At 39.5% G+C, this 15000-nt stretch overlaps 1 protein-coding gene across 8 annotated transcripts in view; it reads left to right on the top strand.

Moving 5' to 3' along the window:
* Nucleotides 1-15000, top strand: part of LOC127447463 (neurexin-2-like) — a 605483-nt gene that overhangs the window by 424028 nt on the left and 166455 nt on the right. The window contains exon 1 of one of the 8 annotated variants that reach the window (XM_051709414.1): nucleotides 10586-11916. The exons of the other annotated variants lie outside the window; for them this stretch is intronic. Coding sequence (XP_051565374.1) covers nucleotides 11586-11916 — 331 coding nt within the window. The 5' untranslated portion in view covers nucleotides 10586-11585. Of the gene's footprint in view, nucleotides 1-10585; nucleotides 11917-15000 lie in introns of those variants that run through there. 8 annotated transcript variants of the gene reach the window in all.

Below are 15000 nucleotides of genomic sequence, written 5' to 3'. Positions count from 1 at the left end.
TTGTTTTATAATAAGTCTATTTTAAGAAACATAGTTAATGAGAAAAAAATAATAATGTCGCAGTTGTTTGCATAATTTGAAATGGCTTCATAAATGAGGTGTGTATTAAATGCATGATTAGTAAATGAAGAGTTTTCAAAGGCTAATTTCATTAAAATAATGCAAGTTTGCCATCTGCCTCTGTAATGAAATGTGTTTGCTTAAGTACACTTGAGATAAAAAAAAGGCAAGAAAGCATGATGGAATATTTATTTGGAAATTGTGTTTATAATTAGTATGTTTTTGTTTGCACATATGGAGGAAATTTGGGTTATGTGCGTTCTCACAACCAGTTTTGTTCAAATCTTGACATCTGTGTATAAAGTGGCATGCTGATTTTTGATGCCTGTTTTGTGCGAACGCAACATTTCTGTATGCAGTTTCACATCTCTCAGGATATCAAGAACCGTTCTGGATCTACAGGAGAATCTGAGCTTTAAACCGCAGAGAGCTGAAACATCCCATAATTATGCAGCTCGTTAATTATTTAGCTCATTAACAGGAACACAAACCCACAAAGACAACACACAACAAAAACAGTCCTTAAAGTGAGTGAGATATTCTCCTAAACAGATGAGTTTTTTAAGATTAATACTCGTTGGTGTTTAAAATCAACATAACCGGCTCTGAGAGAAAGTCGCAGCTCACTCCGTATGAGCAGCAGCTTTAGTGACATTTAGAAGAAGAAGAGATGGTTGTTGTCTTTGTCTTTCAGTTCTCACACTTTTCTGTTCCTGATTTTGCCTACACAATGACAGATTTTTGTTGCTTTTTAGTAAATCAAACCCCTCAACATTCATGTGTACAGTTTGACTCAAACAGCAGCCACAGACGTGATAAGAAAACGCCGCCGGGCGTCTCACAGTCTTTGGGGAGCATGTAATGGAAGGGGATGGCGTTCACATCAGGTGTGTGTAATCGTGTTAGCTAGCAGAGACTGTGTGTCTGCAGTCTTTTGTTGAGTTGGTCACAGGGGAGCGACTAGCAGCAGGTGAGGACCCTGTCCAGTGAGGATTGTGTGACAATCTGTTTCACACTCAAGAGTTCTCAAATGTACATTAAAACCACATGTATCCATTATGTGTTCATGGAAATGATAAAATGACAATAAGGTAGGGACCCACCAAACTACACGAAAAACTCTGCAGTATTGGAACACCCGTAATTCACAAACTTTTATACATCCCCCCTTATCTTGTGTCCTAGTTTATTACATATTTTCACTAATTTGATCATTATTTCAGCTACCAGTAATTGTGTAGTACTCACAGCTGATTTGTCTTATGAAACCGTTGCTGATGATTACGAGCATTTTGTCCTCCTACATGGTCAAAATCATGCAGGACCCTAAAAGCTATGTGTGCCATATTTCACATTTACACCGTCTGTTTATTTGTAACTAGAAAACAGAATAGCAGCACACATTAGTGTAATTAATTTAACATGTAATTCGATTTTTTTCTTTTGAAACATTTTTTGCGCACGTAAAAACCCATGAAAATGAAGAAAAAAACTCATCTCTTTGGAAGGTCAAGGTAAACTAACTTGCTGGCTTTTGTTCCACAGAAGACACTTCTAAAACTGTTGAACAAAATAATCTCCTTTATCGATTAGAACTGAACATTGCTTTGTGGTTGTTATGCTGTGCAGTGATTTAAGCAGCAGATCTTGAGCTTGCCAACTCCTTCCCTTGCTGATTGCTTACAATGCACAAGAAATCTCTCTGTAGCTCCAGTGTGTGATTATATCCACTGAAGGGCCGGATGTTCACAATGTATCTCTAAATACAGAAGGCTGTCAGCAAGGGGACAACTGGTAATGTTATCTTGGGCCCCATGACAAGAGATGGGGTCCATTAAATGCATATTTACACTGTAAAGTATATGTCCCGGCCCAACCATAAAAATGCTGTCCTCGAAATTCACACAATGGCCCTAAATGAAGTCATATGCAGTATGGCTTCTGCAGCATGTGATCTGGTCTGCTGGTCTAGAGATCTCAGTGGTGATTAACTGTAGTCATCTCAAAAAGTAAATCGACTCTCATGTCTTCGTCTAACTGACGATATGGACTATTCCCTTAGCCTGTAGTGAGGAGTGAGGGTAAATGCAACAGCTCTGGTTAAAGTGAGATCTGTACCCCAGATGAAGAACTATAAACTGTGCAGGGTGTGACAGAGTCCACTTGTTGATGGGTAGATTAGCAAATTAGCAGCCAACTGGTTAGACTGGATAAATGGATGGATGATGGATGGATGGATGATGGATGGATGGATGGATGGATAGATTAATGGATGAATGTTTGGATGGATGAGTGTTTGGATGGATGGATGGATGGATGGATGGATTGATTGATTAATGGATGAATGTTTGGATGGATGGAAGGATGGATTGATTGATTATTGGATGAATGTTTGGATGGATGGATGGATGGAAGGATGGATTGATTGATTATTGGATGAATGTTTGGATGGATGGATGGATGCATGGATGCATGAATAATTGATGTTTGGATGGACAGGTAAATAGATATTTGGGTGGATGGATGGATCCATGGATGAAATAATATGTGGATGGATGTTTGGATAGATAGACACATGGATGGATGTTTGAATTAGGGATGGGCACGAGTACTCAGGTACTCGGACATGGCAGCAATGATCGATCATGAAAACGATGATCGATAGTGATCACGCATAATGTGACTTTTCACTTAATTCGAAATCCAGTGACAATTACCTGACAAACTAAACACACAAACAAAGAGGGAGCTTATTTTTAATTTTGAGATTGATTACGTTGTGGTTTTGAGGGGTACACTGATTGTAAGAAACGTCTCATAGCAACCAAACACTGCAATGCTATCATTACGATAATAAAATAGAGTGTAATTAACCGTGTTTTGAACACCTGTCTCTGCAAAACGTTTGCTAAACAAGTTTTATTGTCATTTAATGTAAGAACTTTGACTAGTTAATGTATATTATTTAATAAAAGTAAATGTTTGTCACTGACCGTAAACCTCCCTGCCCTGCATGAAGTAACACACACCTGCATCTAGACAAAATGGGAGTTGAAGATTTCTGCACTAGTTTCCAAGTTAGATGTCCGATATAAAGTGTCATTCCATTGCATGAATGGAATGACCAGTTGAAAAGTGGAAAGTCAGACTCTCCGAGTTGAATGGAACGCTTCATGAATCACAGCAACAACGATACAGAGCATTGCGGCTTTCCTCACAAGAGCGAACATTTGGGGACACACACACACACACACACACCAGGCATCTGTGGCAGTGGACTCAACAAGCTGAAGCAACGCATATACAGCAGGCGAGTGTTTTAAACAGCTAGCCAGAGCTAGACAGAGTGCAGCTAAATGGAACACAATTCAGCATCTTCAAACTGAACTTCAATTTAACACGCATATTAAAAATGCAATAGTTATGGCGTCTCCTGTTATTGGAAAATAGACAGTTCAGTCAGTCACTAAAAAAAACTGGTGTGTGCTTACTAAGATTACTACGGCAACCTGAAGGAAGAACAGACAGACTTGCGTTGGGCACATTCTTTCAGAGTTGGACAGTGAATCTTCATATAATGATAAAATATGATGTATTATATTTTTTATCTTTTGTACATTTTGTAACATATTATTTTGTAACAGTCTATAATAATGAATAGACGATACACTGGAACAACAAGGCACAATGCAGCAGCCATAGACGTTTGTCAGACATGTTATTATATATACAGTTATGAGCATGTAATCACCCCTCGAGTACTCGTAAAGTACTCGAGTAATTAGTCAGAGTACTCTAGTAGACAAAATGACCAAAATGCCCATTCTGCCAAATAGTTTGAAAAGATGGATGAATGGATGCTTGGATACTTGATGTATGTATGTTTGTATGTATGTATGGATGGATGTATAGTTGGATGATAGAGGAATAGATATTTGGATGGATGGATGGATGGATGGATGGATTGATAGATGAATAGATATTTGGATGGATGGATGGTTGGATGGATAGACAGGTGTTTGGATGGATGGATGCATGGATGCATGGATGATGTATGTATGGATGGATGATGGATAGATGAATAGATATTTGGATGGAGGGAGGGATGGATGGATGGATGAATCCATGGATGAAATAATAGTTGGATGGATGTTTGGATAGACACAGTAGAAACATGGTTGGATGTTTGAATAGGTGGATGAATGGATGCTTGAAAAATTGATGGATGATGTTTGGATAGATGGATGTATAGATGATTAGATATTTGGATGGATGGATGGATGGATGGATGATGGATGGATGTTTGGATAGATAGGTGTATGCATAGATGTTTTAATGGATGGATGGATGGATGGAAAAACAGATAGATGGATGGATGGATGGATGGATGGATGGATGGATAAATGCTTGGATAATTGATGAATGGATGGATGGATGGATGGATGGATGGATGGATGGATGGATAGATGAATAGATATTTGGATGGATGGATGGATAGATAGATGCATGGATAGATATTTTAATGGATGGATGGATGGATGGCTGTTTGAATAGATGATGCATGGATAATGATGAATAGATGAGTATTTGGATAGTTGGATGGATGGATGTTTGGATGGATGGATGGATGGACATATAGATAGATGGATGGATGATAGAAGGATGGATGCATGGATAATTAATAAATGGATGGATGGATGCATGGATAATTGATGTTGGATGGATGGATGGATGGATGGATGGATGGATCTATGGATGAAATAATAGGTGGATTGATGTTTGGATAGATAGACACATGGATGGATGTATGAATAGATGAATGAATGGATGCTTGGATACTTGATGGATGGATGGATGGATGGATAGAGGAATAGATATTTGGTTGGATGGATTTATGGATGGATGTTCGGATGGATGAATGAATGGACAAATAGTTAGATATTTCAATGGATGGATGGATGGATATTTCAATGGATGGATGGGTGGCTGGATATTTGAATAGATGGATACATGGATAATTGATGAATAGATGAATGTTTGGATAGATGGATGGATGGATGGATGGATGGATGGACAGATAGATAGATGTTTGGATGGATGGATGGATGCATGGATAATTGATGGATGGATGCATGCATGGATAATTGATGGATAGATGGATGTTTGGATGGATGGATGGATGGATGGATGAACTTCACTGTAGCCAGGGCAAGGCATTGTGACACAGTAAAAATAGAAATCCAGTGACTGATAAAATGTCCTGTTACTCTTCATGGATAGTTAGGATAAAAACTCAGATTTTGATGGAGGAGATCATACTCACTTTATCTTATTTCTCATGTTTAGAAAACACAGTGTAATACATGTGAAATTTCCAGAGAGAATGATCATCTCGTCATTATCATTCTCGTCTTCTGTTGTCACTCTTCCAGAAGTCTTATTCCTCTGCCAGTCTGGAATCTGTGGTATTGAGCTGGTGTGTTGTTAATTAATGATGTCAAGGTAATTAAAGGGTTAATTGTCCCGTTTCACTCAAATGATACTCATCATCATACAGTCAACCCAACATTGCAGTATGAGGCAGAATAAATTGCTAGCTAAGCTTAATGTTTGTCTTTTCTATTGTATTTGACAAGATATTGTATTTTGCATTGTTAATAAAGAAAAATATTTATTAATTTGTACAGTTTTATTGTACGTTTGAGCCAGAAGCCATAACTGTTTGAAGAGTAACTCTCTTTCAGAACATTACCCTGTGCCGTGTCTGTTTGGCTGTGTTTTTCGACTTAATCGATTTTGTCTGATAGGTGGTCATATGCGTCTCCTGCATTTGTATCTGGTTGAGTCGGCGAGACCATTGCATGCAGAAGAGCATTAACCTTGATGCTATCAGTGAATTCATTTGTCTTCTTGGCTTGTTATTCTGTTTGATGATTACTGGAGCTGGCTGCATTCCATGAGCGTGTGCAGAGGATGGAAGTGTGTGTGAAGCATTAAAGCATTGAGGTAGGCCAATCGATTTTTAGTATACAATTCCCTCCTATATGGCTAGATAAACAGGTTGATTAGATTCATTCACACAAGCTGGAGGCACATAGGGTAAATGGTTTGCTGGTTTTACCTGGTTTAAGCTGGTCTCCCAGCCTGACCCGCTGACGAGTGAACAAAACCTAAATCTAAAACAGATAACTTAATCAGCCTGAGACCAGCAAACTAGTTTAGTATTATCCATCAGGGATGTTGTCTTTCTGCTAGTCTGGTTCTGTCATTCTAACTGTCAATAAACTCTCATATATTGATGGAAATCCTGTATAAAAAGAGCTAAATCTGCTGCTAACATGAGCTGGTTTCAATATTTCATTGTAGATATTCAGTCACACTGACATGATCTGATGCACTTGGGAATCTTCTGATTCTATCCACCAACTCTGTTTCAGATCATTTACATTTATTCAAATATCAGAAGCATTTAATCCAGAGCCACTTGTGAATTAGGAAAAACACAAGTGATTCATCACACAGGAGCAACACTATTAGCAGAACAGCAACACCAGATTTTAACCGTTAAACAGAATAGTCCACAGCTAGATACGAGAAACTGCAGAACATGGTTTATGTTCACGCAAGTTAATTAGAGTCATATTTACATGTATGCATTTGCATTGATGCATTTTGCAGATGCTTTAATCCTCACAGTGTGTCTTTGAGTTTCTTGAGTATTTATTTTTTATTTTTATTGTTATAAGGATGTTTAGATGTTTTTACCGGAAGACAAGACAAAAATACTGGCTAAAAAATTAAATTGTTTATTGCAATTGGGCACTCATTAGGGGCTTTAAGCAGTGGCTACGACGATCTGTGTTCTTTTATGCATACACGACTTCACTTGCTACTTACTGATATTGTAACTGTTGTTGTTGTATCTACGGAGAATTGCTACTTTGTCATATTACATGGCTCTCTGGAAAACTCGATTCTGATTGGTCAATGGCACCATCTAGTGGTCTGATATTTCTGAGTAACAACCGCACATTCACATATCAGACCGCTCAGTATTGTGAGTCATCGCTCCTGCTTCTTGGATCTCTTTGTGATCTCTACAAATAAGTTGATCAAATAATTTCAACTCATGCCAATGATTCATATGCAGTTATTTATTTATTTGCCATGTAATAAGCAGGATAATGTACAGTCAGCTAGTTATCGTAAAATAAACCCCTTCAGGGTGATACAAGAGTCCTCTGCTTCACGTCGTGGTCCTGATCACGGCTGACTGTACATTATCTCTTACGTAGTTGATGCTACGTGACAGATTAGAGATGTACTGTAAATATCATGTCTTACCAGAAAAGTGAACACAATTTGTAGAACAAACATCCTCCTGAAAACTTTAATGTTAAATGTATTACTCACGGTTGGACAGAATAGACTCGGAATAAAAAAAGAAACGTTATTATATCAATAACCTTTATAATAATATCCATGTTTATTTTAGACTTGTTAATATCTTACAATAGTAAAAACACTCCGAGCAACCCTTCTCTTGCTATTTTAAATGACATTTTGTTGTTGTTGTTGATGAATGAATGAGAGTGCTCCACCGACCTCTCTATTTTTTCATAGTGATTTTTGTGTTTCTTGGCTTGATCACTTCTAGATGCTGTAGCCGTCCCGTCCGCAGCTGTTGCTTAAAGTCTGTGTTTTTAACCACTGCACCACAACACTTCTAAAAAAGACTACAATGATCCATTCTTGCAGTATTCTGTGGTTGTTTCCATTGGTAAAGCTTCATTCTTCTTGGCCATAGGGGTTAAAGCAGTGGATCAGCTCTTGATGGAGTCTGAATCCAGGAGTCAGAACACACAGCTCGGCAGTTCTCTCTCGGTCTGTGTTTGTGAAATGTGTCCAAACTGATGTACATGGAAAGTGGTCAGACTCTGAGCGGTGAAAGTCTCTATGACAGAGCAGGAGCCACTGACCGCTGGCAGAAGAGTCGCTGCATCTTTATCTCAACACACATTATTTCAGTCAGAGAATCATGTGTTCAGTGAAATGTTTATCTAATGTGCTTATTCTCTGCTCTGTTGAGGAATCGCAGCTTCTCCTCATGGTGCTTTCCATCAACATCTTTTGACCCCTTCCAACCATATCTCACACTAATCTCTCTCTCTCTCTCTCTCTCTCTCTCTCTCACTCTCTCTCTCTCTCTCTCTCTCTCTCTCTTCATCTCAGTATCAACTTTGTTGCATATGTTTCTCATAAAGGAAACATAAATGAGACAGTGTTGAAGAGTCCACTGATTTTATGGCATGTACAACAGCATATACTTGTATCAAAGATTACAGAAATACCTGAAAAAATGCATCTGATTAACTCCATCCACAAAAAAACAAACAAAACAACAAAAACGTACACATGCATGTACATATTTAAATAATTAAAATAAATGATGACTAACCAATTTCTTGCAAGTTCTTTGAGACAAAATATGAAATCAATATATGCTAAATTTTCATGTTTGTTGCAATGTGTCATGTACCATAATTTAATCGCGATTAATCACTGAAAAATTTGCGATTCATTTGTTATTTTTTTTAATTGATTCACAACCCTAATATATATATATATATATATATATATATACAGTATATATAAACATACTGTATATTTCTGTAAAATGAGACAGAGGTTAATTGTGATGAGGAGGAGGGCGGGGCCGGGCTGTGAGTGCACACGGCCGGCCCCCAATCAGGCTAATCAGCCATGGAGAGGTATAAGTCCGAGCCGGATGCGGCAGTTCGGGAGAGAGAGAGCCACACGCAGCTGCCATGTGTGTTTATGTTTATGTCTTTTTAAGTTTTCATTAAACATTATTTTGACCAGTAATCATAAACTTTAATGGTAAACTTAAAACGAACATAAACCATTACACAAACAGACACACGTGCAATGCGTGTGTCCTTCTCTCCCCAACCGGCGCCTCTGGCTTCCCCTTATCTCATTCTCCCGCTGATCAACTGATTCAGCGCCGGCCGTGTGCCATCATGGGCCGGCCATGCCCTCCTCCTTGTCACAGTTCTGCCCTGCCCGATTCAGGATGGGTGCCACCGGTCTGACTAAGACGCTGCCCTTCCGGCCGTTCTGTCAGCCGGTTGTCCAGCCCGCCTCCTGTGAATCTGTGGGAGAGACGAGGGGAGGCATGGGGAGAGGGAAAGGGTGAGGGGAGACACAGAGAGAGAGAGCGAGAGAGAGAGAGAGAGAGAGAGAGAGAGGGGAGAGAGAGAAGAACTTGCTCGTCGGCACCCGGACGCGCTGTCGCCCGGTCCTCCCCCGCCCTCTGGCGGACATCAGCTCACTCCTCCTCTGGTGGCCGGCAACAGGCCCCTCCTCCCCTCACAGATGGCAGCTGTTCCTCCGCATCCAGTCAGCCGGCAGCGACTCCTCCGTCCCCCGGTGGATGGCTGCGGCTGCTCCTTTGGGCGGACGGCAGTGGCGAGGACTCCACGACAGCACATCCCTCCTCCTTCTCGGGTTTCGGTACCAATGTAACAGTATAAAGGATGGGCAAGGAGGAGGCGGGAACCAGACAAACCATCAAAATAATGTTTAATGAAAACTTAAAAAGACATAAACATAAATACACACGGCAGCTGCGTGTGGCTCTCTCTCTCCCGAACTGCCGTATCCGGCTCGGCCTTATCCCTCTCCTCGGCTGATTAGCCCGGTTGGGGGCCACCCGTGCACACTCACGGCCTAGCCCTGCCCTCCTCCTCGTCACATTAATAAATATTATTTATTTCACAGAAAAATAAAACAACATCTTTGTTATTTTTACTTAAAATAAATAACTCAGAAATAATATGGAATTGTTCGCTCTTACATTGATACATGTGACGGGAGACGTTGATGCCTCGGCAAATCTAAGCACAGTTGTTCTTTTGTATTTAAATGTTTTCTTTTTATTGATAAGTTTCAAAATATGACACAATATGTTATATGTGCAGCTTTCTACCTTACAATAATTTAAATAAACACTGTTGACTAAAGTGAAAATAATAAATACAAATAAAATCAAATAATGATCAAAGAAGGAAATCCAAGGAGAGTGGAGACACGTGAGATTGCTGGTGTCTTTTTTTTTAAGGAAAAACATCTGAAGATTTCAGCAAATAGTCTCCATTTATCCTCATTGTTGTCTTGAGAAAGAATTGAGATTTTGAAGAGATCTCATTAGTGATTTGGCTCTCCAGTGGGTGTGTATGTGGACTTGCAGTGCAGCGGTAGAAACACAAACCCTCTTGAGGTTTTACTGCGACCAAATTAGTCATTGAGGGTAGCGAGCAGTAACCCGCCCGTGTGTATGTTTCCCTGCTCACCCCCTCTCTCTCTCTCTCTCTCTCTCTCTCTCTCTCTTTCTCTCGTTCACTCCCTCCCACTCCTCAGTCTCTCTCTCTCTGTTTCTCTGCAGCTGTGTCTCGCTCTTCTCTCTCAGTCTTGGGCTGTGCTTTCACACGGGCAACGAGTCTCCTCAGCTTCAGCACTGCCACATCTCTCTCTCTCTGGTGTCACGGTAACTGTCGCTTAGAGATAGATCAGCATTCTGTGTGAGGATGGACCCGAAGATGCTGCAGAGTCCAGTCTGATTAGCATGAGACCTTCCCGCCCGGATCCGGACGGCTCTATCTCTCTCTCTCTCTCTCTCTCTCTCTCTCTCTCTGCCGGAGACATACAGAGGTGTTCGGACAGACGACAGGCTTGTTTTGCGCTGGTTTAGTGATGAGGCTGAGATGAGACCACTGGACTGGTTTATTTCTATCTCCATGCATCTGTTTGTCTGTCCCGAGTGCCGTCTCCATGGCTGATTTAGTGTTTATCTAATAGCTTCACCTCTCTGTTTTCTGTTTCTAACGGCTCTGTGTTTTCTGCACGTCTCTGGAGGTTTGATCATCTAAGAGAAGAATTAATCAACTGGACCATCATCCCCTCCCAACTCTCTGTGTCTTCGGTTTCTTTTCCCATTCCTTGGGGACTTGTTCCCTGTTTTTTTAATTTGTTTTATTTAGGTTTCTCCAATTGTTTGCATTTTCCAGAATGTGTGTTTCTTTGCATCAGCGTTCTGGACTTTAGATGGAAAATCTGTGGAACCTCTTGACAAGGTCAACTCCATCAGATCCAGAACGATTCTAGTTTGTTGAAGGATATCCATTGTCTTGCATTCAGGTGTAGATCTGCATACAGATTTCCATTATATTCAGATTCAAGAGTAAGATATAGCTGGCAAAAATTATTACACTTTGGGGAGTTTACATTTTTTTTTTTAGTTTGGTTTAGTTTAGTTTGACTTCTGCTTTGGATTGCAGCACTGGAAATCGGATTTGATTTTTTTGATTTTCCGAAGCTTTTTTTTTTTCTCCACTTTGCAATTTTTCTAGGATCATATTCAAGGAATTTTTTTTTTTTTTTTTTTTTTACCTCCCAGTGGTCGAGGGAACCTCTTGGAATCATGGATTCGGATTTGATGTGACATGTCTTCTTGTATTTGTCACGTGAGGAGGTGTGGCATGGAAGCCCTGCCACCTTTATCCTCCGCCCTGCGGGCATTATTTCTGACCAGTGGATTATTGATTTACCCACAAGCACCAGCTTCGGCTCCGCCCAGGGCCTTCTGGACCAGCATGTCCAGTTTATGGCGTGTGGTTTTGTCTCTTGCGTTGCTCGTGTTTCCCGGCCCAGCGGTTTCTGCTCGAGTATCATCCAGTCTCAGCACGACCCATCATATTCATCATTTCCACAGCAAACATGGCACTGTGCCCATCAACATCGACAGAATGAAGTTCCTCACACGGGGGAGTCACGGTACGTGCCCGTCTCATGGATTTGTTTGTTTAATGTTTGTTTGGTTTACAGTTCTGCAGACTGAGCTCACTGTGAATTCGGTGATGGTAGATTAAAGTTCTTACAGAAATCCGAATCACTTTCCCCCAATGGCTGAAGCTGGAAGTGTTGTTAAACAGATTGGCACAGGTGAGCTCCAGTTTCTGGGTGAAAGGTTCACAGAGGGACACCAAAAGTGAGTTGTTTTTAGTTATAAATGATGAAATACATTGAAAAGGAATGCGTTTTATTTTATTAACCATACACCCTAACCCCAACCCTAAACCTAACTGTAAGTGCAGTAAAAATGCAAGTGAAAGCCTCAGAATCACGCTCACCATTGTTTTTGTGAACGTGGCAATGTCCTGGTTCCCACAGGATCAGCACCCGTGTCTCAGAGGTTGTATTAATGGGAAATGCCCCTTGAATGGATTTGATGTCAGAGTCCTGAAACATTCAGTAGCAACATGTGGATTTCCTGTGTGATCATGTTGGGTTTTGTTTTGTCTTGTGGTCAGTATGTAAGTGATAATGTACAGTCAGCTGGTTGTTATCACAAAATAAACCCCGACAGGGTGATCAGAGCCTCGACGTGAAGCGGAGACTCTTGTATCATCCTGAAGGGGTTTATTCTGCGATAACAACCAGCTGACTGTACATTATCCCACTTATTACACAGCTACCAACCAAATAAATGAATACATGGACATTCAATATTGATTTGCATTAAAATTATGTAATTATGTGAGAGGAAAGAAATTGCTGAACAGTTGATTTCCACCCTCTGGTTTGCGTCTGTGTTAATAATGACCGTCTGACTGCTCATTATCCGGCTTATTACAAGACAACTTGCCAAATAAATGAATACATTAATGGACATGAAACATTGATTTGCATTGAAATTATTTGATTATCTTGTAGAGATGGGGTAGTAAAGATGGCTCGCAATACCAGGATGATCAGAGATATCAGGCTGCTAGATGGCGGCGTTGACCAATCAGAATCACAGTGCCAACTCATGTAGTTTTGAATATCAGTGTTACTAATAGCACATCATTTACTCTATTTGTGCTTAAAATCTTCATACGTTAAACCCTTCTGTCTTGGAGAAAGTCCCCCCCCAAAAATTGTTTGTCCGGGTCAAAATGTCCCAGTTGATGACAGTGAGTACACGTTTATTACACTAAACACACACTTTTAAAAATAGCGTTTCATCTGGAAAGACACCATCTAAAATGTCTGCCTGGCAGAAAGAAAAAGAGCACAAAAAACTAAACAAAAAAAAAGCAAAAAATCTCATAGACTTCCATTAAAAAAAGATCCACATACAAATCTAGTTATTACGATGTAATAGAGATGTCTTTAGACTTGGGCCAGTAGGCAACCGTTTAGTAATGCCCTAGCAACACCCTAGAAATGCCCTTGTAATACCCCAGGATACCCTGGCATTACACAAACATAAACTAGGGCTGTACAATATGAAAAAATAATAATAATAATAAAATAAAATAAAAAAATTCTGGCCAAAATTGCAATGTTTTTTTTTTTTTTATTTTGTTTTATTTATTTTACTTGTACAAAATTCAGTGTTCAGAAACACATTCCAGGAGGGAAAACTGTGATATATATATATATATATATATATATATATATATATATATATATATATATATATATATATATATATATATACAGTATTTTTTTTTTCCTTAACTGTTGTGGAGAACCCAATGGTTTTGTCCAAATACAAGATTAGGATTAGCTTTTCACTGTTTAACTCTTTAAAAAATCTGAAAACCACAGGAGGGTTAAGAGTCCTACCATCATAGATACTGAGTTGAATAGTAGACAGATGTCTGTATGCGTTTTTCAATGGCCAGTTCTTCAGCTTTCTTAAATGCAGTTTCCCCAACTGTGAATACGTGTTATCAGCAGTCAATGAATGAAGCGTTAATTTCTGTTGGAAGTTCATCAGAATATCCGACTTTCTCCAGCAGATCATTGACTCCATTTGAAAGCTGTTTGTAAAGAGAAGAGCAGTTCTACAGATATAAAATCAGCTTGATTTGTGCTGCACTGATTGAGCTGTCAGAATACTCATCTTTACGACTCGAGAGTCATCGACTGTACAGTAGCAGTCTAGTGCTTCATCACGACTGTTATGAAACACACCAATAAAACTAAAATAATCTGATGATATCTTATCATACTTCAGACTGCTTTAGATACAAACTCAAGAGTCGTTCTTCTGTATTCAGTGTCAGTCGAGTGTTACCGTCCTGAACCAGGATTTATGATGTCTTCCTGTCTCTCAGATATCATGTGACCCTGTGCAAGGAAACTCCATCCCTCATGAACTACATTTGTTATTTAAATAATAATAATAATAATGATAATGATAATAATACAGCAGGATTCAAACCTGTGACTCCATGCATTCAAATCAAATAGCTAATTGAATCTTTAGACCTATTCATCAGTTTATCACTAACTCCACATGACTTTATAAAACAAACTGATGGACATGTGTTTGAGTCAACTAATTTACTTGCAAACTGGCAGAATTGTATTTCTTGTCATATTGACTTTAGTTGCACACTCCATGACATCACACACTAAATACCACTAATGGGACTGAAACGATTCAACCACTGAAAGCTCTCTCACACACACAAATATGCTGTTGCATGCATAATTAGATTGCAGTTCTCTTGCATCTTCGTTTGCTCAGCTATTTGAATTATCATAATTAATGCAGAGATGTGCTGAACACACTTGAGTCTGACAGCTAACGCTCTGTGTGAGAACAGAAGAGAACAGCTCGACACACATACAAAGAATTCCTTTATGTTGGAATATTCCCGGAAAACCCTCATGCCATACCACAAAAGGAGATGTTTAGCAGAATCTTCACGCTGCTCTTTTACGTACAAAGAAAGCAGACAGTGACCAGGAGTTGTAAAGCTCCAAAAAATGCCCCATGTTGCCTGTGAGTAACAAACCCATTTTCTTCATGATGCATGTAAATAGAAATAAATGGTTAATAATGAATTTGAAGTAAATAAC

Source organism: Myxocyprinus asiaticus, chromosome 1, assembly GCF_019703515.2.
Source record: "Myxocyprinus asiaticus isolate MX2 ecotype Aquarium Trade chromosome 1, UBuf_Myxa_2, whole genome shotgun sequence".
Classification (NCBI taxonomy): domain Eukaryota; kingdom Metazoa; phylum Chordata; class Actinopteri; order Cypriniformes; family Catostomidae; genus Myxocyprinus; species Myxocyprinus asiaticus.
Note: the sequence above shows the minus strand (reverse complement) of the source record. Positions and strands in the feature narration are given on the sequence as shown.